The sequence below is a fragment of the Apodemus sylvaticus genome, chromosome 15 (genome assembly GCF_947179515.1).
Source record: "Apodemus sylvaticus chromosome 15, mApoSyl1.1, whole genome shotgun sequence".
NCBI lineage: Eukaryota > Metazoa > Chordata > Mammalia > Rodentia > Muridae > Apodemus > Apodemus sylvaticus.
The window spans coordinates 69237889-69264550 of record NC_067486.1 but is presented as its reverse complement, the minus strand read 5'-3'; the positions used below and the strand labels follow the sequence as shown (position 1 = coordinate 69264550).

The following is a 26662-nucleotide window of genomic DNA, read 5'->3' as shown; positions in this document are numbered from 1 at the left end:
AAGGGGAAATATTTAAAAATGGAAGTTTAGAGGGAAAATAGCATTTTGCTATACTCTTCAACTTAAAAGCTACTCTTACATTAACAATCCATTCACACTAAGGTGGCTTATGCTTTAAACTATTATCCCCACTGATTTTGTGATGGGTTAATGATTAAACTGAGGTGATACAATAGTGTTAAGCAGGGGATGTAATTTAAAAGTAATAGTAAGAATGCATCAACTGTGGCTAGAACCGACTAGTAATAACTTTCTCCAATGGGGGGGGGGAATAAAGTTTAAAAAACATTTACAAAAGTACACACCCACTAACCACTCATGTCTCTCTCTCTCTCTCTCTCTCTCTCTCTCTCACACACACACACACACACACACACACACACACACACACACAGAGCAGATGGATTTCATGCCACGGCATACGTGTAGAGTTGGTCCCTCCTCCCACCATGTTTCTGGAGAACAGACTGTTTATCTGGCAAACCTTTTGACCCAGTAGAGCCGTTTTACAAGCTTAGCACCCACCTCAATGGTTATGGGGACCCAAACCCAGGACTTCACCTTGGTTTTCAGCAGTCTGGCCCAAGGTCAATTTGAACAATCTGATGGAGGTATTTTATGCTGTCTTCCTCATGCTCTTGGGGCCCACAGAGGGGTGCTATGTTTCTTCTCCAATTACTCTCAAGCCTTTCTGAGGCAGGGTTTCACTGAAGCCAAAGCTCACGGACTCAGCAAGGTTGGCTGGCCAGCACGTTCCGGGGATCCAGTGCTCTCTACCTCTCAAATTACACACAGGTATGGCCATATGTGGCTTTTTGGGTACTGGGACTCCAAACTCAGGCCCTCATGCTTGCACAGCAAGCCCTTGACTGAGAAAGCCATCTCTCCAATGCCCCGAAGGAAAAAAAAATTTTTTTTGTTTAGTTGCATTTGACTACCTAAAATCCTACAGGCATGCTGCTAGTAGGCCTATACCATTCCTCTGAAGTAATTATCTACTTTGTGAAACCAAAAATCTTACTTAGGATTTTCATTTTAGGATCGGATGTATAAGTCTTACTTTTTTCCACTGTACAATAGGCCACTTCTACAAATACAGAGTAGGTGGAACTTTCCAAGTAAACAATCAGAGGAGGGCTGGAGGGATGGCTCAGCAAATAAGAGATCTGGCTGCTCTTCCAGAGGCCCCGGGTTCACCGTCTATCACCCACAGGGAGACCACAACTGTCTAGAACTCTGCTCCAGTTACCTTCTTTTGGCTTCCACGGGCACTGCATACAAGCAGTGCAGAGACACACACTGGAGGCAACCCCGCCCCCCCCCCCCCCCACACACACACACATACACTTAAAAACAAATTGGGAAGAACACAAAAAGAGAAAACTAAAAGCAGAGATCTGGGTACATGAACATATTCACATACATATATACAGTCAATTTCCACATCCCACAAACAGACTGAATTTACAAAGATGAGGTATACATTGTTTAGTGTGTACATCAACGGTTCACTGGCTAGAATGTTTGGTTAAAATACTGCACTAACATTTCAGAGCTACTCTGGTAAAATCCCATAAAAAAAGAAAGACATTCAAAATAAGCACATTTTTCTAACAGTAAAGACTCTTCCCACTTTTTTATTTTGACATCATGATAGTTCCATAAATTTAAAGTGGAAGGCAGTTGTTCAATAAGAGCCAGTTCATATATATAATATACAGAAGTTATTTTAAAAGTCTGTCATATAACAGATTCATTTGGTGCTACCAAAAACTTATGATACAAATAAACAACTACAAAGGAAGCCATCACTAAACTAAGACACACAGGAACTATACTTCATTTCAGGGGGAAAAACCCAAATAATTTCTATCATGTTAGAGGAATCACGTTCATTTGTCATAGTGTGCATTATTATATTCCCTTAAAGCAGACGCCTCAGAATCTTGAAATTTATGTTCAGGTATAATTCTGTCTATACATTCAAGAACAATCATATTCTGATTACATACAATGCTTTCATGGTGCAAAAAAGCCTTAGTTGTTTTCTAAGGTCTAACGTCAGATGAGTTAGCCATGTACTGACCAAGCTGTCAGAGCACATCAAGCTGCTAAGCAGGCCTTCCTGACATCGCAGGACAGCTTCTTCTAGATCTGTTTCCTTTATGCATTAGAACTAGCAGGTGCCAAAGTGAGAAGTCACTGCTGCAGCAGATTAGATGACAGAATATGCAACGAGAGTTCCTCATGTCCAGTAGCCTTTCCCATCCTACCATACAATTTTACAACTGCATGTGTATCGGCAGAGGGAATAGGAAGTCAGAGCAGGTTAAGACAGGTATATAAATAAAGGGAAACTAAGATAGCACACAGTATTCAAAACTTCGTTTGAAGTCTGCAGAGCGTACTAAAACAAGCAGGGCAGATGTCAGTGCAACGTTAACCTGGACATTTATTTGAATGTGGGTGGGAATGGGGGAAACCAGTTTGGATGAAAAGATTTTATTCCTCTCAAGCACAAAGAAAATCAACAGGAATTTTAAAGGTCATTGATCAAAAAATGAACAATACCTCTTAGAAACCTTCTCAATTTGCCAAAACAAGCTAAAGATAAATGTTAAAAAATTTCTTCCAGCCTAAATATTTATCCATCTATATATCCCACTTTGTGAATAGGCTTTTGATTAAAAGAAGAAAAAACATCAAACTACCCCCAAACATTTTATAAGAGGTACCACCATCTAGAAGTGACAAAAATAAATTAGTTTCCCCCATGATATTATTTAATCTCTAAAGCATAAAAAGCTATATAATATCTTATACAAATTAACCAGTGTTTTTACAAAAGTAAAGCAGTTTTGGACTAACATTACACTGTATTTGTGGTGAAGTATGAGGCACAAGAATATATGTATTAATTAGGCATTTTCCGTCTACTCAGTCTCTATAGTCTTAATTCTTGGCAATATATAACTGGTGTGTATTTTGGTACATAAGTCACGAATTGTAGAGAACAAGAAGCAGTGTAGTATAGTAACAAGGTTTGTATTTGACAACGACTGCATTGTTCAACACGTTTCTTTTATGAACTTTGTGATTTGTGTTGCAGGTGGTCACTTGTAGTAGATCCTGCAAAGATAAAAGGGAGAAAAAAATCAGTATACTTTGCTGTTATGGTTTGACTGTGAAATGCACACATGTGCTCAGAGCTTGATTCTACTTGAGAAGCACTAGAAACTTTAGGTGGTGGAGCTGTCCCAGTGTCTATACTGTGCCCTGGCCCCCACGGTCACCATGATGCACTCTGCCTCACTACAGACCCACCGTGACAGAGCTGAACATACGTGGACTGAAACCTCAGATACTGTGAGGCCTCCGCCCCAATCCTCTTCTTAGGTTGTTTCCTTGGGTATTTATCAAAGCAAAAACAACAAAAATACCCCTGAAATGAACTGCCTAAATTTAAAAACCCTGGTATCAGTAATATGTAAATATAAAATAATAAACCAGTAATGTACATTACTGAGGTAGGCTAAATTAGACTAATTTCAAAGAATCTAGAAAGATAGGAATATCTTGTACAGGACAAATGGGACATTGTGAATAATCACAGGAGAAAAGTGAAGTGTTCCAGCTATCTGATATTAAACAAATTCACTTTACCTGATAACTGTAAAATACTAACTTCAGAGGCTAAACACTCCTCCATTTATGGAAACAAATAAACAGAGGGATATAGCAAAAGGAAGAGAGCAGAGGGAAAGAGGAAGGGTGGGGAGACTGAGGAAAGTGACAGAACCCAGGGGCTTTACAGGTTGGTTAAGAGGCAAGGATCCGAAGAGCAGAGAGAAGACACCTAAGCCTTCCTGTACACTTCCTGGCCTTGTGCACATTTTTGACGCCATGAGTCATACTCTTGTGTGAGGATATTTTAATTTCCACTTCAGAAGACTTGGGAATTGAGCTAACATAAAATATTATAGTCTACTTACCTGGGAAAACACATCTGTATATAATTCTAGAGTTCAATGTCTTACAGGCAGAGATCGCTTGCTCAGGAGCTGTTAGGCAGAGACTAGCGCAGCTCTAGAAGTGGTCACGGATGCTCAGCCTTGAATGGGGTCTCTGTCTCATCCCCTCAAGGCTCAGGGAACATGGAGGAAGACTGACAAGAAGCAGTGGCTCGGGAAGACTGCTGTGACATAATGTCTTTTGGACATGACAGGGCCATTACACTTAGGAACTTGAGAGCAGCTGTGCTCTGCATGAGATCAAGCCAGTCAAAACTCTAGTACAGGTTGGAGGAGGGGATCACAAGATCCCCCAAGCCCTAGAGAAGAGTCCCTGGCAGCTCATGGCTGTTGGGGGAAGAGTCAGTTTTCTTCAGAGAAGTGGGCCCTGTTATGTTGACATGCTTCAGTGGACACTTGCACACACAGGCAGCAGGAACTGGGTCAGTGGGTTAAGAGAACATTATGATGGGAGGAGATGTGGCTGGAGGTGGTCTGGGAGGAGTTAAAGGGAAGACTTCGGTAGTGGGCATGACCAAAATACATGCAAAATTTTCAAATAACAAATTAGAAATGTTTTTCAGAAAAAAGCTATTAAGTGTGTGTGTGTAATTTTTTCCTTTACTCTTTATCATTGTGTTGAGTTGGGTAAAAAGATTTTTATTTCCGCAAATGAGGAGTGTTCCTAACTTGTCACCACACACTAAGCTGACAGCAAGTGAAGTCTGAATGAAGCATATGAGATATTACTTGAGTACTTGGGGGTTGAGGAAACAAACACTTCAGGGCAAATAGGAAACAGCCTATGTTTGTGAGTGGAGTATACCCCAGTCCATATTTTTGATCAATTAAGAATGACTTAACAATTACTAGGATGAAGTTTGTTTAAGTTAAATGCTGTAATCTGACATAATGAGACATTAACTTATTATCTCATATCATCGAATTATTATTTCACAGTATGCATGCAATATAACAACTATTTATTTGGTCCAGTTTAGACTCCACAGAAAAATTACACTGCTACAAAAAAAAATTAGTTTACAGAGTCTAAAATATAAGTAGTAAATATACACTCTATCTCCCATAGTGGTGTAAAGGCCAGGTTGGCCTGAGCTTACAGCCATCCTGGAGCCAAGACTAGTGCTGGGTCACAGGTGCGTACTGTCATTCCTGGCTCACCTCTGTTAGGCAAAGAGTAATAGCTGAACAAAAACAGAGGCTTGGGTATACACGTCAGAGGTAGATATATATATAAGGCTTGATCCTATATCTCAAAATCAAAACAAGGAAATATATTTCTTAAGAGTACTAACTGTTAGGCTTCAGAAAGTAGTTGTCTAAGACTTTAAAAAAAAAAAAAGAATGAAGGGAAAGTTGGCCGCGAAGGTGGGCACCTGCAGCCCAGCACTCGGGGACGAGGGAGGTGGGTTCTCGTAGGCTACACAGCTTGGCTTTATCTCAATTTAAATTAAAAAAAGAAAAAGAAAAGAAAGAAAAAGGGAATAACTGTAAATGCAGTAAAGAAATGTCATGGTGGTTAGTGTTTTTCATACCAGTTCTTGGGAGGCGGAGACGGGAGGGACTGCTGTGATTTCAAGGCCAGCCTGTGTTACGGTATAAGACCATCTCACCAAAACCAAAGCCCGCATAAAACAAAACAAAATAAAACTGTTTTCTTTAAGTTTTAATAGTATGTGTGAGGCCCTGGTTTAATCTTCAACTGAAAAAAAAAAATCCCAAAAACAAAAAACAAACAAACAAAAAAAAACAGGTAAAAAATTTTAAGCTTTTAGGTTTTCTTGTTAAATAAAATATGACTTCATAAATCAAACCAAATATCCTTACTTAAGCCAAGTAAAGGATGAGAAAAAAACAGTAACAATCCACTATGTAGCATATAGTCTTATTAAATTAAGTTTATATGTACAATTTATTTTGAAATTGGTCACAAGGATTGAAAGTGTAGAAACATTGACACAATACAGTAAATGAGCAGAATGTCCTGAGGGATTTACACAAGTTCGAGCAAAGTGAAGCACACTCTGAGGCACAGAGAAGCACAGGCCCAGTGACACAGTTAGGGCATCTGACCTTGATTTGACTCTTCAATAGTCATGCTGTCTCCATCTGCAGTCTCTGACATTTCTTCATCTTCGTCATCATCATGTAGGTCTTTTGAAATTAACTGTCTGGCTAACTTAATATTCAGTCCTTCGTTGTAATGAAGCTTCCTTTTCATTTCAAACTGGCGCTTCTTTTCTATAAAAGATTTGAAAGCTTAGAAGGTCTTGACCGGGGGATTGAGGCAGGCCTGCTCTGTGAATGAGATCTGCTGGATTATAGTTACACTCTTAAATGGTTCCATCCACCGATGACTGTTTCTGTGTGCAATGGCAGTCAGGTAGTTTGTAATAAGACCATACAGCCTACAAAACCTAAAATATTTACCTTATAAAAATCTTGCTAGTTCTGCTTTATTTAAATGACTCAAGTATACACCTCAATTGATGAATAGGACTGGTCAAAACCATTAGAAATTTTGGGAGGAAAATTTAAAGACAGAAGAAAACTCTCCAGCAATAGCTGAATGGGACACAAAAGGTAAATTATAATGGTATGTATGAAGAATGCACAAAGCCTGCAGACACACATACTACAAACAAGATCCAACAACTAACAGTGGTTAACTCAGGGGCTACGAGAAATGTACTTCCATTTCCACGCACCGTCCCCTGTACCCCAGGGTTCTTTATGCAGTCAGGATGACCTACATCTCCTAATGCTTCGCTGGCCTCCCAAATGCTGGGAGGGATGGCACACGGAGGAAGGGGGTTGTCCCATGCACACATTTGGACACAGAATGAACAGTATGCAAAGGAACTGTTGGAACAGGTGTACACGACACTTCACTAAGAAAATATTCTCATGATTAAAAAACTGCCATGACTTAGAAACATAATTAGTGACAATTCAACACAACTGTTACATTTTACTAAAAGAGCTTCACTGGGTAAGATGGCTCAGTGGTTAAGGGCACTGGCTGCTCTTCCAGAGGTCAAGTTTAATTCTTAGCAACCACATGGTGACTCTTGACCATCTATAAGGGGATCTGATGCCCTCTGACATGCAGATGTACGTGCAGACAAAGCACTCATACATAAAAAAATTAAAAAAAACAAAGAACTTTATTGAACTGCTCATGAAGAAATACAAAAATAATTTTAAGATCTGAACCCAAGCACCATATAAAAAGGCAAAGACCCCCGTATCACACAGGCACAGGTATTTACTTTGAAACAAAGTAAAGGGGCTGGAAGGATGGTTTGATGGTTGAGAGCACTTGGCTGCTTCTTGCGGAGGATCTCCGGACAGTTCCCAGCACCCACATTAGCACTCACAACCATCAGGAACTTCAGAGAAGCCTGAGTTTGATCCCCAGCACCCAAGTAAACTAGGTGTAATGTTGTACTTGTAATCCCAGCACTGCGGGGCTGCGATAGGCAGCGCTGTCACACAGCTCAGCCTAATTAATTTATCCCAGTCCCAGTAAGAAATCCTCTCAAAAAATAAGGTGGACAGCCCCTGAGGAGTGACAATCTCCCCAGAAACACAAAAATGTGCACACACAACCTGTGAAACCTCACTTCACAGAAAGTTGTCTCTCTCTCTCTCTCTCTCTCTCTCTCTTTTTTTTTAAAGATTTTATTTTATTCATATGAGTACACTATAACTGTCTTCAGACACACTAGAAGAGGGCATCGGATCTCATTACAGATGGTTGTGAGCCACCATGTGGTTGCTGGGATTTGAACTCAGGACCTCTGGAAGAACAGTCAGTGCTCTTAACCGCTAAGCCATCTCTCCAGCCCCAACTTTCTCTCTTTTTAAAACAGGTTCCACACACCCCAGGCTAGCCTCAGCTGTTCACGGAAGCCAAAGCTGACCTCGAGCCTCCTTCCTCTTCCATCTACCTCATGCTGGACTTACGGCACGGCCGCCAGGACCACATCGTGCAGCGCTATGGATTGAATCCAGGGCCTCTTGCATGCTAGGTAAGTAGTAGTATTAACAATCCAGTCACATTCCCAATCCCATAGCCCTCTTTTGATTATTAATAATAATTATGTTGCAATTAAACAACATAATACAGTATTATGCAAAAAATACAAGCACTTAGGTTTTTTTTAATGAAACTCAACAAGTCTATTTTTCTTTTTATAGCGACTTTTACAAAGAATATCTTGAAGAATATTCTTAAGAAGAATAACTTATTTTAAGTTATTAAAAGTTAGTATATCCTGACCAATTAGAATACAGCGTGAATGCTAAGTGCTTTAAATACTTCACTTAACAGTCAGCAACAGCTTGAAATCTGTTTGAGACCGAGGTCTCAATACACTCTGCAATTTGGCCCTAACTTGAAGGCTCAGTATAGATTACCAGGCCCCAGACTGGTCATTAGTACCACAAGAGTGCATTGCCAAACTAGAACTAAAAAAAAATTTTTTTTATTCCCAGGGGGAAAAAAAAAGAACTAGGTTCTGGGAAATCAGGCAACTTAAACAAGTATCTGACTTGGAGCATAAACTTGTATTTCTCAGACTCCATAGCTAATAATTCTAATTATTGTGCTACACATTAAGATTTCCTAAGAAGGGCCAGGTGGTGGTGGTGCATGCCTGTAATCCCAGCACTCTGGGAGGTAGAGGCAGGCAGATTTTTGAGTTCGAGGCCAGCCTGAACAGTCTACAGAGTGAATTCCAGAAGGGCTATACAGAGAAACCCTGTCTCAAAACAAACAAACAAACAAATAAACAAACAAAAAACAAATCCAAAAACACAAAACAAAAGATTTCCTAAGAATAGCTGGTAGTCGCACACTTCTTTGATCCCAGCACTCAGGAGGCAGAGGTAGGTAGATCTCTGTGAATTTAAGGCTAGCCTGGTCTACATAGTGAGTTCCAAGACACCCAGAGCTACCTAGTAAGGCTCTGTCTCCAAAAAGCAAACCAAACAACAATATTAAAAAGCCCATCAGAGCTGGCTAAACGGCTCAGCGGGTGAAGGAGCTCGCTGACAAGCTTAATGACCCAAGTTCAATCCCCAGATCCTGCAAGGTGGAGAAAGAACTGACCCCTTATTAGCTGTCCTCTGACCTTCCCATGTACTCGCATATATTTATTTTTATTTTACTTTTTTTCACAGGGTTTCTCTGTGTAGCCCTGGCTGTCCCGGAACTCACTCTGTAGACCAGGCTGGCCTCAAACTCAGAAATCCACCTGCCTCTGCCTCCCAAGTGCTGGGATTAAAGCTGTGTGCCACCACCACCCAGCTCACACATACTTAAAAAACACAAATATGTTAAAAAAAAAAAAAGCATTTATTGTCATCTCTAAGCCTAGTTCTGGAGAGACCCGGGCAGGGAATTACTGTAAATTCAAGGGCAACCTAGGCTACTGTGTGAGCACGTCTCAAAAAACAAAAAGATTCTCTGTAAATTCAAAATGTTTTCCAGATATGCCATTATTAAAGGGGAAACCATCTAAATAATTTAGTAATTCTACAAGTAGGAAATCACTTAATAAAATTATATTAATAGGCCAAAAGGTACCCCTGCAGGTTGACTATGGAACTACAAATTGATGGTTAATTACCCTTAATGAGAACTAATAAGTAGGTCAATAAAATCCTCACTCTTAAGAGATAAAAGTTTGGGGAGAATACTGTAGAAAATACTAGAAACGACTTTTATTGGATACCCCCTTCAAGGGCTGCTGCGCTGTCTGTCAGGCTCTCGCTGATGCTGAAAATGGGTTGGGCTGAGAATCTGCCAAGCAAGCTTCAGTAGTGCTACCCCAGTGTTCTATCTCTGAGCTACAAGCTTTTGATTATTTTCTTTTAAAAGAGAGCAGGACAACTCCGTATAAGTCACCCCTCGGTGCCTGAGGGTCGGTTCCTGCATACCTATGGACACAGAATCTATGGATGTTTAAATCCTTCATGTACAATGGTGCAGTATGTGCAAATAACCTACACACAGAATGTATATATTCAGTGATTTCTAGGTTAAATGCTATGCAAATAGTTGCTATGCTATACTGTTAGGGAATAATGGCAAGAAAAACATGTCTATCACTGACACATGGACTCATTTTTCTTCCCTCAATATTTCTAAATCATTGTTGCTTGAACATACAAGTTCAATACCTGCAGATATTAATGATCAACTGGGTATTGTATATTTTTTTAGTCAGTCAGTGATGGCACATGCCTTTAATCCCGGCACTCAGAATGCAGAGGCAGGTGGGGTTCTGAGTTCGGGTGACAGAGTGAGTTCATGCGTGTGCACACACAAGCCTGTGCAAGTGCCTGAGGCTAGCTAGCTTTGACCCATGTGACATGGATTGTGGGCTCTGAACTCAGGTCTCCCAGAAAAGGTCTCTGACCTAATTTTATCTTGAAAAGAGAATACATTCACATGGCTCAAAAATTATAAAAACAAGATAAAACATATTCCTATATGACCAGTGTTCCATGTAAACAAAAATCTGCATAAGCAGTAATGTCTTAACTATGCGTGTTCTGTCTGGACAAGAACTATGCGTGTTCATCCTATAATGAGAACTTCTCTAGTTTTTCTTCTAAATACTCTATGTTCCACAAGACCTATAAAGATTTCATTCTATATTTTGTCATCTTGTTTCACTGGATAAATTTTACTGTTTTTGTTTTGTTTTCTTTGACACAGGGTGTGAAGCAGCTTGGGATGACCTTGTACTACATAATCAAGAATGAGGGTCAGCTTCATCTCCCTGCCGCTACCTCTCTAGGTCGAGATTACAGACAACACAGTTGATTTCATGCTGGGGCTCAAAGTCAGGGCTCTGTGCACGCTAGGGAAGCACTTTCCCAACTGAACTACGTCCCCAGTCCTGCATCACTACCTTAAAACAGAAAAGGCACAAGCAAAAAGGCAATCTACCCACTTGAAGATCATTCAAATACTAAAGGATACAAAAAGCATTACTTTCTTAAGTATTTACCAAACATCTACTTTTATCAGTCACTAAAAAAAATACAAAAAAGCTGGGGTGGTGGTGGTGCACACTTATAATCCCAGCACTTGGGAGGCAGAGGCAGGAGGATTTCTGAGATCGAGGCTAGCCTGGTCTACAGAGTGAGTTCCAGGACAGCTGGAGCTACACAGAGAAACCCTGTCTCGAAAAAAAAACAAAACCCAAAAAAAAAAAACCAAACGAAAAATACAAAGAAAGGAATATTTGCAAATACTTGGAAGATGGTAATATTTCTTCCAACTGAAGTTATTCAAATGGGGGGGGGGGATACTATTATATAAGAAATTCACAAATGTAGAATTTATTTTCTATTGCTTTCTACTTTCCTGCCCACTACCTTCTCCAATATGAAAGTAATTTTTCAATCTTCCAAATAAAAACGACTAGTATTACACTAAAAGCAGCCGACTGAATAACCTACCTCGCTCTTCAGGAGAGAGGTCATTATCTTCCTCTCCACTACTTTCTTGTTCCCGAGTCCGATACTTTGGCTCTGAGCCTTCAGCAGCAGCTAATCTACATAATGAGATTTAGGAAGACATTAGTAACTGAGATACTTGTAATATTTAAATGGCTCATTCAATGATCAAGAAACAGACTATCTGTAACTGATGAAGACAACATACAAAAAAGTAGGAAGGGACACAGTCAGTCAACATCAAGGATAGCAGAATGGGCTGAGAAATCATCGAACAGCAGTAACTTATAGTTGCCCTTCTCACACGTTACCATGTAGGTAGTAGGATATTTACAAATAGCACCATCACACCTTCCCACTTCCTGTGTGGATTGATAGGAACTGCAGACTGTAATAACATGAAGAGAATCTAGGTAAGGGCTGGGGAATCTTACTCAGTGGTAGAGCAAGTATTTAACATGTAGTAGCCCTTGGTTCAACTGTCAGCGAACCCCCAAACTGAGATAAACTTGGCCTCCATTTACAAAGGTCCAAGCAGCACACTATTAAATGTTTTACCTGCACAACTAACACTCCCAATGGAAAGTGCATACTTACTTTTTAGCTAAGATATCTGGAGTCATGACTTCACTGCCTTCTGAATCACTATAGGCATCTTCATCGTCACCTATCATACTGGGACAACAAGCATTTTCTATTAACAAGCACATTATTAAAACAGATACATGAAATAAAATTGAATAGCTAGAAGATCAAGATTGAAAATACAACTGTATTATTTAATTAAAATTACTATTTATTTAGAAGTTTGTTGCCATCTTTGAAACTTAACTTTAAAACAGTTTCTATTTGATGCATGTAGTTAGAGACGTAGCAATGGGCTGAGACTGGAACTCAGGGATAGAGCCCTGCCAGACATGCACAAGGCCCAAGAGGTCAGTCCTCAGCAACGAAAGGAAAGTAAGTTTAACAAGAGCGGACGAAAGAAGTAAAGAAAAGCAATTACAAAGGACTGAAAACCCAAATTATCTAGAGAAAAATAAACTAAAAATGTCAATTTTTGTATCCAATAAGATAGATGGACATATAATGCAACATAATCCATTTGTTGGTCTGAGTATTATTTTTCTGAGGGAACTGTCTTGCTATGTACCCAGCTGGCCTCAACTCTGTGATTACTGGAATTATAATAGGCACTGAGAATGTTGAGCTGGTTTTAGAATTTGTATTTCTATATCATCATTACGAAAGAAATGGTCTACATGGACACAGACTAAGAAAAATAACCTTAGATCCCATGGTGGTTAATTCTGACTTCACTGGATTAAGAAATGCATAGAAACAGAGCCAAGTGACCCCTCCTTTGTGGAACACGCCCTCCCAGAGTTTCCCCAGGATGCAGGACTAATCCCTAAGCACAGTGACAGAATCAGGAGTGCTCACTGCATGGTCGCTTCTCGCTCCGACTCTGAGACTGCTGCTGGGCTCATATATAGTTCTTTCATATCCCTCTGCCTAGCTCACTGAACAGCTGATATACTAACAAATCTATAGGAGAAAAGAAAGAAAAGAAAAAGTACCCAGACAATCAGTAAAGCACAGTACTAGGTGTGTGTCTGTGATCAGAGTATCAGATCATGAAGGCTCTGATTAAATCAACAGATTAATCTCTTGAAGGATTCAGGATGGCATTACAAATTTGTGCAAGGAAGGAAGTAGGATCTAGTTGGGGGAAAAAGGTCACTGGACTCCACTGGTAAGTTTTTAAAGACAGAAAGCACATGTAATTGATGAGTGGGGAGGCGGGAAAATCTGGGAGAACTTATAGGAAGGACTATGATCAAATATATGGAATTCTCAAAAAACAAAAATATTTTTAAAAATTCTCTACCACACATTCCCTCTGTGATGGTGTTCTACCCCAAGATCATGGGGTCAAGCAACCATGGATAGACACCATGAACCTTTGAAACCATGAGCCCAAAATATTGAAATCCTTTTTCCTCACTTTTTTTTCTGCCATTAGGTCACAACAATATGAAAGCAAACTAATACAAACTCTAAAGCCCTAATTAGTAAGATTTAAAAGTTAATTAGCTTTCCTACAAATAGCTAGTAAAAATTTTGCTTTTGTGTACTATAAAAATAAGCAGCCTCAATTCTCAAGCTACTGAAGGAATTTTATGCAGAACTCAACTACATATATAAAAAAACCTGAGCTGGAGAGATGGCTCAGCAGTTAAGAGCACCGACTGCTCTTCCGAAGATCTTGAGTTCAAATCCCAGCAACCACATGGTGGCTCACAACCATCTGTAACAAGATCTCCCTCTTCTGGAGTGTCTGAAGACAGCTACAGTATACTTAGATATAATAATAAATAAATCTTAAAAAAAAATTAAAAAAAAAAACCCTGTTGGTTTACACATTTACCCATGGAAATGTGCACTAAACCCAAGAACAGTAGGGTAGAAGATACATAATTTTTTGATTTCTTTTAAAAAGATTTATTTTTTTTTTTAAAGTATATGAGTACACTGTCCCTATCCTCAGACACACCAGAAGAGGGCATCAGATCTCATTACAGATGGTTGTGAGCCACCATGTGGTTGCTGGGAATTGAACTCAGGACCTCTGGAAGAGCAGTCAATTTTGCTCCAGCCCATTTTTTTGACTTTTGTAGAAATGTCCAACAGAAAATTCTAGGTTACAAATGAATTGTGTGTGTGTGTGTGTATATATATATATATATATATATATATATAAAAAGATTATAAACTAATATGTACACTAACAATGAGACTCTTAGTTTAACATGATCTCTTTATAAAAAGCATTTTTGTTACTGTTAAATAAAATGTTTTATTAAAAAACAAAACAAAACCAATCTCATGCAAGTTGTGATAAAAGCTAACTGATAAAATCTGATTTTCTTTAAGAAGAAAATCCTGACTTTGGATTCTGGTTTGATAAAGGGTTTGTGCTATATATCTCAATTACCCTGTAATTAATAGGAAAAAAGGTACATACACTTCACTTATTCCTTTCCTCAAATTTCATTACTATTTAGTTTCATTATCTGCATCTCCCGTTTCACTCTTCCTTTCTGTCAATGACTTTAACATTTTTATGTGTATTTGTGCTTTTTTTTTTTATCAGTATCACATTATCCTATAACTTTAAAAGATAAGTTTTTTTTTTGTTGATGTAACTCACACCTGACACTCACAAAGCCCCTGCTAACACATAAACTGGGCATGGTCCTGTAATTTCAGGATTACAGATGTAGGCAGGAAGATCCGAAGATCAATATCATCCTCAGCTACATAGCAAATTCAAGGCTAGCCTGGGTTTCATGAAATCCTGCTAACATAATTATAAAAAAATAAAATAAAATAAAAGTATGTGATTTACAGATGTAGCCATAATCTCCCTTAAGTGTTCTACCTATTTAGAAACTGTACTGCCTCATAATGTTTATTAGTGCATTATTTTTGTCTCTTTTTGGTTACTGCTGCATAGCATCACACTTCATGATTATTTTTAAAATTCTAACCAGACACAGTGGCTCATGCCCTTAGCACGCAGGAAGAAGCCAGAGGACTACTCGGACTTTAAGGTCAGCTTGAGCTATGGTAAATTTCAGGGTAGCCCAAACTGTGTGATCATATCTCAAAATAAAGAAAAAACAAAAATTCTGAGACGTAACATTTCCAAAATCACAAATCAGAACTAGAGCATCGTATAAAATAAAAACACCAATCTCTGTATCCTATATAGCTTCTCCCAACCCCATTTAAACAAAGAAAGCCTCTACTTTCTACTCGGGGAACTAAAAACCTCATCTTCCTTTCAAAAAGAACTTGGAGCTGGAAAGATGGCTCAGCAGTCAAAAGCGCTTGCTGCCCCCCAGGGCCCGAGACAGGTCAGCACTCAGCCAAGTGCTCACACCACCTCTACCCCAGCTCCAAGTGACCTGACTGCCTGCAGCCTCTTCAGGCACCTTCACACATGATAATGCACATATACACATAACAGCAATAAGTAGAAAGGGGGGGATTAGTGTGAATCAGCAGCTAACAACCCTCTAGGTGCAATAAATATTCAGTACAGCAATAATGGGAATTACACAGTATTAGCAAAAATGTATTCAGGTAGACCATTAATTAGCACTCTGGTAAGAAAAGTAAGATAGATTTAAAGTATCTGTTACTTAGAAAATTTTATCAATATGCAAATGGAAACAAGCCACAAAAGATAGAATATCTGTGTCACATTACTTGTGATATGGAGTGTTTGGCTCATCTATTTTCATCAAACCATAGTCTTTGTCAGCTGGATGATATGTTGCCAGAATGTTCATTTCATCCCACTTCTGAGACTTTTTACTGAAATTTAAAAGAAAAAAGCATTTATTATCCATATTAAATACAAAGTTTCATAATTTAGATCAGACACTCTAAACACTATTATACTATGACATTCTTAGACTTTAATTGGCCTACAAAAGTGAAAAGTAACAATTACCTGCTTACACACACACACACACACACACACACACACACACACACACACACACACACACACACACACACACGGATACAGTGTCTCATTATGTAGGGGTGGCTGACTCAGAACTTCCTATGGGGCTGGAAAGATGGCTCAGCAGTTAAGAGCACTGACTGCTCTTCCAGAGGTCCTGAGTTCAATTCCCATCAACCATATGGTGGCTCACAACCATTTGTAATATAATCTGATGCCCTCTTCTGGTGTCTAAAGACGGCTACAGTGTACTCATATAAATAAAATTAAAAAAAAAAAAAAAAGAACTTGCTATGCAGAACATTCTGGCCTTCAACTCAGAGAGCTTTCTGCCTCTGCTGGACTAATAGGTATATGACACCATACCCTGCTATGAAATTTTCTTTAATAAATAAAGAAAACCTTATTAAGTTCAGATACTGCTAAGATCACCAAAAATTATAGCTGGGCTTTTTGTTTTGTTTTTTAAATTTTTTTGAGACAGTGTTTCTCTGCATAGCCCTGGCTGTCCTGGAACTCAGAGATCCACTTGCCTCTGCCTCCTGAACACTTGAATTAAAGGTGTGCCATTACACCTGGTTTATAGCTTGTTTTTCTTTTTAACCTAGAAAATAAGTTTGCTAAGAAATAGCATGTTCAGGTTTACTTAAATGGAAATAGATATGACTTGAGAATATCTGTTACTATCCACTCAATAAAGTCATGCAACTCCAGGGCTCCATTTTCAAAATCTTTACAGCATTTCCATGTATTAACTCCATGCTTATTTAACAGGAAGACCCATCCATGTCTCCCTTCACCCCAGGCCCTGGCAACCATTAACGTCTTCTTCTATGAATCTGATTACTCTAGGTACTTCATTCAAATGGAATCACAGTGTTTATCCTGCTTACTTCACTTAAGACACTGTCTTAAAGATCTATCCATGTAGCATGAGTCAAAATCTTTTTCTGAGGCCAGGTAACGGTTGCTAACTAAGCATTTTGAGTACAACTTTTCAGTCTCACACTTAATTACTTCAAAGGTAAAAACTGGCACAGATACTCATAAGTAAGCTTGAAACTACAGCTCAAAATCTCTTCAGCCAGGAAAATCTTACAAGCTTGTAATAAACCAAAGTCTGTGACACATGAGCCATTATCTTTAGGCATAGAAAAACATTTCAAATGCTTTGTTAGTAAGAATCCAGCTCATACGGCTATTCATCTGAATTTTCAGCCAACCAAATTAAAATGCCACAAATACTCATTTAATCGGGTTAGAAATGAGTCAGTCTGGGCACGAAGAACTTGATTTAACTCATTTCCTCAGCCATATGGCCTTCTATCACACTATTTTATTTTTCGTTTTTTCTGTTTAAGAGCCCTGTGTCCTGGAACTTACTCTGTAAACTAGACTAGCCTCAAACTCAGAGATCCACCTGCCTCTGCCTCCTGAGTTCTGGGATTACCGGCATGTGCCACACCATATTAATAGCAAACTTGGGACAGAAAACAAGAGATTTCAGTTTGTTATCCTAGTCCTACAATAATAAGACTATCCAACAAATAGCCTCAGTAACAGTCCTTACAGTTGCTGAGAGTCAACTAAAATGATGTCCAGGAAACAAATTACAAAACAGCATGCAAATATAAACAACATCTATGGTGGGGACAGGACTCAAGAGATGGCTCTGTAATTGTGAAGAGATGGCACTTGTTCTTGTGAAGGATGACCCCAATTCAGTTCCCATCATCACATGGTGGCTCACAACCATCTGTAACTCCAGCTCAGAGGATTCAATGCGGTCTACACACACACACACACACACACACACACACACACACACACACACACACACACACACAGAATAAAAAATTTTTAAATCTAAAATTTTGGGTTAAAAGTTCTAAAACAAGATTTCACTTAGCATAGTAGAGAATTGAGTTTAGAAAATAAGTTTCAATTGCTTTTGTGCTGGAGCCAAGCTTTAATCCTAGTACTTTGCAGGCAGAGGCTGACAGATCGTTTATTATTATTACTTTTTGGATATATAATGGGAGGGGGCTAACGTGTGGGGTCAGAGGACAAGCTGAAGAAGTCAGTTCCCTCATTCCATCTTTATGTGGGATCAAGGGATAGAACTGCTTTTACTCTGAGCCATCTCCATTGTTAAGAACAAATATTTTTAAAACTTAATTAAATTGACTTTCTATTTCTAGCTAAATGTACATTTTCAGAAATTTTGTTTTGCTAAATAGCTAGACACTTTCTGTTTAGAAATCATTAGCTATTATTTGTTCAGGAAACGAATAACTTAGTCTGTTTGTGGACAAACTCCAAGGAAGCTCACGGTAAAGAATGAGACAGAGGTTAGGGGTTAAGAGGACCTGCTGCTCTTCCAGAAGACCCAGGTTCTATTCCTAGCACTCACATGGCAGCTCACTCCTGAAACTCCAGGTTCAGGTGATCCACGCCCTTCTTCTGGCCTCCAGACACCAGGCACACATGTGGTTCACAGATAAACATACAGGGAAAACATTCACACACTTGAGAAACAAAAATCAAAAATCTAAAATAATTTTAACTAAAAATAAAAATGAAAGCAGAAAAACAAGTACTACTAATATAAAAATAATTCATTTATGCTTTTACAGCAAGCTCCAGGGACCCTTGCTGTCTCCATCTCAACACTATCAATCTAGGCACATACCACTTACACTTAATGCCTTTCTACACGGGTTCTGGGAGAAAAGGAGATAGCTCGGTGTCTAAAGCACTAGCTCTGTTAAGTCTAGCTACCTGAAGTCAATGCCTAGAACTCATTTAAACAGAAACAATCGCAGGTATCTTATAACACCAGCATTTCACTGACAGATGGAGACAGGAGAATCTTCTGGATGCTAGTGGGAACAAGAGCAACTGACCCTACACCTCAAAAAGGTACAAGGTAGGAACGACCTCCTGACAACTGTGAGACAGCAGGTACATGCTCCAGTGTGGGCATGTGTTCCCCCCCAAAAAAACCATAGGTGGATATTTGGAGTTTAAAGGGTGTATCTAATATGAGGGGAAAAAAATCAACTCTCTGTAAATTTGTTTTATAAGATAATGACAGAAAGAAAAATGTAGAACACAAAAATTATATTTTCTTAATTTTTTACTTAAATTTTTTTAAGTGATCTACTTATTTTATTTCTTCATGCATTGTTTTTTTTTTTGTTTTTTTTTTTTTTTTTTTGCCTGCATATGTGCCATGTATGTATGTGTGAAGGTGTAGAATCCCCTGAAACTGGAGTTACAGTCATGAACTGCTATGTACACGTTAGGAACTAAACCCAGGCCCTCTGGAATAGCAGTCAGTGCTCCTAACTGCTGAGCCATCTCTCTAGTCCCAAATTACATTTTCTTAAATTTAAGAATAAAATTTAGTAAGTATAATCTTAATACCCTAAACCACCAATAATTTGGATTTTTTGCATTTTCTTTCTATTCTGTATCTTAAATGATATAATATACATATAAAATAGTACATATTTGAAAGCACATTTATGCTGATATAAGATATATATACCGCATCATAATAAGATACTTTTGTCTTCTTTTTTGCTAGAAGTTAACTGTTAGGTATTTAGATTTAATCTAACACATTTAAGACAGGAAAAACCACATATTTCCATATATGCTACTTGCTAATGGGCTTACAGATTCAAGTGATCCTCCTGTGTTAGCTGCAGTTCTAGGTGTGGGCATCCAAAAATATTTTGTGTGAAGACCACCATATATAATGCCACACTGATAATTACCAAACATGGCTGTGGCAGGGTATTGTGCTGTTCTAACTCGCTGAGCATGAAGGAGTGCGTAAAAGCTGCTCTGTACTTACCTTCATTGTCTAACAACATGACAACTTACATGTCTGAATTATTTGCATCCTTTACACAGCAAATGCAAAGCACATTACACATAAAAGTTGAATTTACCTGATCTATAACTTCAGTATATCTGAATCCTAACTTCTTCCTGTCTGTTTTGCATTTATTATGTTTTATTTTAAATGGAATTTAAAGTCTTACATATTCAGAGTTATGCTTTCATTTCCTCAGTAAAAATCCAGGAGGAAAAGAAATCTTAGAAATGTTCACATTCAAATCCAAGAAAGATTATATTGAAAATAGGGGAGCAGGGCACTAAAATTAAGAATACAGGCCCCAAAATTGCTAATTCTTAGGTAGGAAGCAAATAAAGAGAAGAAACTGTCAATAGAGACAGAATGCATTGGAAATTAGCATCCCTAACACTTTAAGTAATTAATGTTAGTGGCAGAGTAACAAAACCCAAGGAGCAAACCTGAATTCAATTAAAATATCATCATGAACTACATGACATTTTCTGGGTCACAAATTCCACAGATAAAAATAAGGGAACCAGGAAATGACAGATGTGCTGTGATGCCAGCGCACTTGCTAAGTCAGTTTGCCCTCCTCCTGGAAGGCTGGCTTGCAGAGTGTTTAAATCTTGTCCTGCACAGTCACTTCTTTCTTTCACTCGGCTGGTTCCAGTGTGGCCATCTCAAGGGCCTCCCAGTACTTCTTGCTGCTTCTCTGATATATTCAATACTTTGGGCTGTGCTCAGAGTGGCCAGCCGAGTTTTGCTTCAAAGTATTACACTTTAATTTCATACTTCAATAAACAGTTGTCTTTTTAAATAAAGATTCAAGACTTTGAAGCCTGAAACCACAATAAAAATTAAACCAGGACTTAACAATAAAGCAAACAAATGGTAACTTTTAGGAAATAACCTTTTTATTTTGATTAGCTTTAACTTTTAATACTTTACATTCTTGAACAGACAGAAAGACAATGTTAGAATAGAGTGTAATTATATCTTAAATTATATCAGTGGTCTTCAAGCACCTTGGTGTGTGTGTGGGGGTGGGTGGTGTGTGGGGGTGGTGTGCGTGTGCGATAGTCTAGTCTAGACTGGCCTTGAACTAGCTATGTAGCAAAGGATGACCCTGAATTCTCACTCATATCTCCCTAGCTCCCAAGTGCTGAGATTATATGTGGAGGCCACTGTCCTTCCCTCAAGCACAATTTTTATTTTTTTCATTTCTTATGACATGGTTTCTCTATGTAATACCCCTGGCTGTCCTAGAACTCACTCTGCAGACCAGGCTGACCTCTAACTCACAGTGACCCACCTGCACCTGCCTCTGCCTCTGAAGTGCTGGGATTAAAGGGGTGCATCACTATGCCCAGCTTCAAGCACAATTTTGTTTGTTTGTTTTGGATTTTTTGTTTTGTTTTTTTTGGGACGGGGTTTCTCTGTGTAGCCCTGGCTGTCCTGGAACTCACTCTGTAGACCAGGCTGGCCTCGAACTCAGAAATCCGCCTGCCTCTGCCTCCCAAGTGCTGGGATTAAAGGCATTCACCGCCACCACCACATGGCTCAAGCATAGTTTTTAAAAGTTGAATTTACCTGATTTACAACTACAACAGAATCTGGCTAGCAAACTCTGAAGTAGAATATAAACACACCTAAGAGGCATGAAAAATTAGTTTTCTAAATTTTTATAACAAGAGAGTTAAGAATAAGGTACTAGGCTCAGTATTTTGACTCATTTAATACTTATACTTAGATAAATAAATCACTGGAGGCCAGAACTAATAAAATCAGTGAGTAATGCAGAGGATTCAGAGTAAGCAATAAACTATGACTTCTCTAACAACAGGAGTTAGTAACATTTCACATATTCCTGACAACTGCAAACAAACATTTTCACTCCAAGTTTAAAAAAAAATATATCTTAAAATGGATAGCATCTTATAATCAGTTAGCAATTTTTTTCTTTTTCTGGTGACAGTATCTTAGAATCCTAGAATCAAAGGGTGATGTTTTTAATGAATGGCACATACATTCACTCTAGATGTTAGGTTTGGACTTCGTAAGATGTGTATTTCACTGGAGGTATCCTGAAACAACTACAGGAAATCCACAATCATAGGAGAGAACAATGGTTTTCAAAACAGTTGAGCCACGCAGGCTCCATGCTGCAATGTGTAACTTGTCCAAATACGGATTTGTGGAATCTTTCTTTTTGTCCAAGACTGGGTAGCTCTGGCTGTTCAGGATGGAATTCCCTCTGCAAACCAGGCAGGCCTCGAATCTACCTGCTCTGCCTCTTGAGAACTGGGGTTAAAGGTGTGTACCACTATACCTGGTTTGAGTCTATTCATTTTTAATTAACCCCCTAAAACTAATATCTGACAAATGTCACCTGAGGAAATACTCAGCAGAACTAATAGTATTAATTCAATCAGAAGAAGAAGATAAGAGCATGTGTCGAAGATACATGTGCCTGTTGTCCTTTATCTCTAGAGGTTAAAGCAGGAGAACTGCAATTTCAAGGGTAGCTTGGGTTATAACGATTTGATCAGTCTTGAAAAACATGAATAAAAATAACCAAAATGCTAAAGACTATTAGAAATAACAACCTAACATTTACAAACCTCATTTTACCTACATATTGTCCTTAAAAATAAACCAAAAAAAACCCCAAACCTTTGTACCTATGTATGGGGGTAGTGGGGGACAATAATAACCCTGAAGAAGTCTTTCCCTTCCTTGTTTGAGACTGCATCCCTATCTTTTCCAGGGTATGCCAGGCTAGCTGAAGTTGAAGCTTCTGTGGATTCAAGGATTCTCCTGACTCTGCCTCCCATCTCCCTGTATAAGCACTGTGATTACAGACGTGCGCACTAGCCTCTGGTTTTACATGGGTTCTGTATTCCAACCTAGGTCCTCACACATGCCCATCAAGTGCTTTATCCACTGAGCCATCTTCCTCAGCCCCTATGTTCAGTTTTAAGTACTACAATCAATAGAGTATGCATGAAAGTATGAATTATGAAGACATATTTGATGTGTTTGAGTTTCTCCTTAAGAAAACTCTCTGTAATGAATTGCTATAGATGATATCCTCTAGTAAACGCAGCCAGTGAGAGAGATAATGACGTAACTGCATTTTCTGTGATGAAGGCATGTACAAGGTACATTCCGTCTCATCTGCAGGTTCTCTATTAGGGAATTTCCTTACTAGAATCTATAATCTAAACAGCACTGTTGAAGGGAGTTTAGTGGCTGCTCAGAGGCATCAGCAGAGTAGGAACATTAGTGTCCGCAAACATGCTGCCAGCTGGGGCCGATGCGGCAAGGCTCTACTTGCTGTTTTTAGCTCTCGCACTATTAAAGTGTTCTTTGATTTTTCTGTTATAACTAACACACATTCCTGAACTCCTTGTACAAAAGGATGAGTTTCATTGACCTTTTGATACATATACATCACATACTTTATACAAGTGTGTGTCTTCCTTTCCCTTCCCTTTGCATGTTGGGCGTCAAACTCAGGGACTTGTATATGCAACTACATGTATACAATAACGTAGTTTTATTGCTTTAACTTCTTTGCTTTACAGTTTTTCAACAGTTGATTATGCAAAGGTTTATCTTTTACCAGCTGGAAACATACATACATCAATAACTTTAATAAATTAGTTTAGTAGTTCCTGCTGACCTAGGGCCACAACTACAGTCAAGGCGGTCAGTCAACTAACTTATAAAATGCTTCTTAAGTGAATCTGCCCTGCCAGGAACTCTTTCAGAAGAAGCTATTTACCTAATGGAGTCAGTCTCATTTAGTGGCAGCCAAGGGGGTGGGGGTGGGGTGGGTGGGTGGAGGACCTGCAGTAAATCTTGGGTAAGCATGGGAGTCAGAGGAGGCTAACCTACAGAACAATGCTCTAGATCACAGTGTATCAAACCTGAGAATACGTGCAAATTAGGGGAGCAGAAAAATTAAGACAATTGGTAGTTGGAAAAAGCTCGCCCCAATAATCTAAGTGCGTGAGAGCCCCATTCCTGCTGCTTAATATTCAAGCTGTGCTAAGTGCCTTCTGAACTTATCTTTTAATCATTTCATCTTGCTATTGTGTTGTGGCATTCTGTTTTTCCCGTGACCCACAACCTGTGAAATCCCTTTAAATCATCTTACGCCAAGTACAGGTTGGAAAACTGAAGGAAGGCAAGGGTCAAACTCAAAGAATGGGGGTGGGGGTGCTGTCGTCTCTGCGGGACACCATCTAAGTTGAACCCGTAGAAGGGATTTTTCTCCAAATTTCCCATAAACTTGTTTCCAGCTACTCTTACAATTCCAAATTAGATCCTTAATATAGGAGTGCCCCAGTTCTAACAGTCTAAGATTTCACAGCATCCGTGTTTTAGTGCCTCTACTGCAAATTCCAGTAACCTTTCTTAAGCCTTATTTCTGAATTCAAGAGTTATTATATTTGTAGTAACTCAGACTATTCAAGGCCCCCTTACTGTCTGACCCACTGGTATAGTTAGTTATACCCTAAACATTGTACTGTCACATTATTTTCACTGAGCACTGAACCCCGGGGCAGTTTTCTCTGTAGCCAAAATACCTCTGTTTTTTAGACTGGTATATTGTTCCATTATACAAATGTACCATAATTAATATTTCACCAGCTCTCACTAATGGGCCTTGGCCAGTTTCCAGGTATTTACTAATACACACAATGCTTTACGTCAGTATCTCAAGTTGCTTCTCTCTGAAGTGTTGTGTTTAGATGTGCAAAACAGGACCCAAAACTAGAAAGCACCCAAACTCTAGCTGCAGGTACAAAAATATTTATCAATAGTAACTTTCCGCTAAATACAGATGAATGATTTTAAATTTTTGGTTTCACTTAGTGCAGAGATAAAGACAGACCAGGAACTGAGAGACGAAGGCGGTAAAGTGCTTACTGGAGAAATATGTTTGTGTTTCTGCTTGGTTTTTTAAAATTCTGATCTCATTAGCCTGAACCTAGATGGAAATTTATGGGCAAAAAAAGAAACTCCTCTGCCGAAGAATTTTATCTACCTTGGCTTAGGCTAGGGGCATAATAAAAACTTAACAGTTAAAGCTTTGAAACTTCAATCTGATTCCTTAGCGATCCCAAGGACACAGTGTTCAAAAGCCAGGCTTAAAATGTGCACATGGGCTTAAAAAATAAAACGCGACAAACGCCACCGCCTCCGGCGGCTCCGGTCCCTCTCCACCCCGCGGCCGGAGGGGCAGGGCCGAGGCCGGCTCCCCGCGGCCGCCTGTCCGCCGGGAAGGCGAGGCTTCCAGGCCGGCCCCTAGGCTCTCACCTCAGCTCCTCTTCGACGGTCCGGCGGGGCTGTTCGGCCGAGGCCACCACCGGGGAAGCCGCAGAGGTCTTGTTCTTCAGGATTCCCTTGATGGGCCGGTGCGAGGCCGTCGAGGCCGCCATTGCCGGTCGCTCCGGCTGCCGGCTCAGGGTCGCTGCTGGCGTGGGGTCCCGGAGGAGAAGGAGTGGGCGCTGCAGAGACCCTCCAGGCAGCCGTGGAGCCCAGGTCGGGCTAAAGCAGCCGCACCCGCTGTCGCGGAAACCACTACCGGCGTCTCCGTCACGACACAATGACCGCAACGCCACAGCCGACGCCGCGCGGCGGGCGGCCCTTCGCCGCCGGCAAAGTAGCCCGCGGCCCGCGGAGGAGGCCGGCCTAGCGCCCCAGCGCGGGAGCGACGCGGACGCCGAAGCCAAGCCCGGCCCGCCCTCTCGCGATATCTAAAGCGGGGCGGGGCGAGAACAAAGCCGGCCTTCTTGCCCCGCCCCGCCCTTCCTCTGTGTTAAGCCCCGCCCCTCCCCACCCGCCCCGCTCCTCCTCTACATTTGTGTTCCGCCAGCTCAGTCCTGGCCCAGCAAGTGTGTAAACCTTCAGCAAGAGACCTGCTGTCTGCTGTACAGATTTATACTGCCCAGCACTCTCCCATCGCCGTATGAGGCCTTTTTAATATTTCTGTCTTATGACAAAACTGAGGCTCACGGGTGATTCATTTCACAAAGATAAGTGATGTTAGCTGACTGAACGATTAATAGCTCCCCATTTCTATGTAATCTTTGTAATCATTTTCTTCTTTTTTTTTCTCTCTCTTCTCTTATTTGAGACAAGGTCTTTCTATGCAGATCAAGCTAGTCTCGAACTCACAGAGATCTACCTGCCTCTGCTTCCTGAGTGCTAGGATTAAAGGTCTGTGCCACCACACCCAGTTCTTCCTCGTTTAACTTTCTACTATAAAATCATAGAATATCAGTATTAAAATGATTCTCAAAAATCTGTTATGAAACCACAGAATAGTCATTTTCGGTATTTGACTATTTACGATATATTTTGACTATATTATCTATTGTAAATGTTTACAATAACATGAAAAGATGGACAGAAAAGAACTAACCGCCACTTCAACACAATCTGTCTGTAGTACATGACACCCACAACGGAGCGGTGTCCCTACAAAGCAGGGGTCAACAAGACATCGGAAGTCAGGGGAGCCATTTGCAGTAGATTCAAATTCTCAGTGCTCTCAGGGAGAGCCAAGCCCCCTGCACTTAATTTGGGAATTCAGGCCCCCAGTACATTTTCTGTCACTCACTTCCATGTCCCACCTCCTTCAGCCTCCAATTCCATCACCGGCCAGCTATTTCCCACTACCCTCTCCTGACCTCTCAGAGACCTACGACAGGCCAGAGCAGACTAAGGCAC

At 39.9% G+C, this 26662-nt stretch overlaps 1 protein-coding gene across 1 annotated transcript; it reads right to left on the bottom strand.

The window, feature by feature from the left end:
* Positions 1-1396: 1396 nt before the first annotated feature.
* On the bottom strand, positions 1397-25674 carry Ppp1r2 (protein phosphatase 1 regulatory inhibitor subunit 2). The gene is made up of 6 exons (XM_052158266.1): positions 25247-25674; positions 15786-15893; positions 12105-12182; positions 11511-11605; positions 6105-6272; positions 1397-3129 (listed from the first exon to the last, which is right to left on the bottom strand). Exons 1-6 carry the CDS (start codon positions 25366-25368, stop codon positions 3083-3085), a joined length of 618 nt encoding a protein of 205 aa, XP_052014226.1. The 5' UTR covers positions 25369-25674; the 3' UTR covers positions 1397-3082.
* Between the last annotated feature and the right edge of the window lie 988 nt (positions 25675-26662).

Coding starts and splice junctions, on each gene's coding strand:
- Ppp1r2 (XM_052158266.1), bottom strand. CDS start 25,368: ATGGCGGCCTCGACGGCCTCGCACCGGCCCATCAAGGGAATCCTGAAG. Junction 12,183..15,785: donor CCAAACACTCCATATCACAA/GTAATGTGACAC, acceptor TTGTTGTCCCAG/TATGATAGGTGACGATGAAG. Junction 3,130..6,104: donor TATTGAAGAGTCAAATCAAG/GTCAGATGCCCT, acceptor TTATCTTTGCAG/GATCTACTACAAGTGACCAC.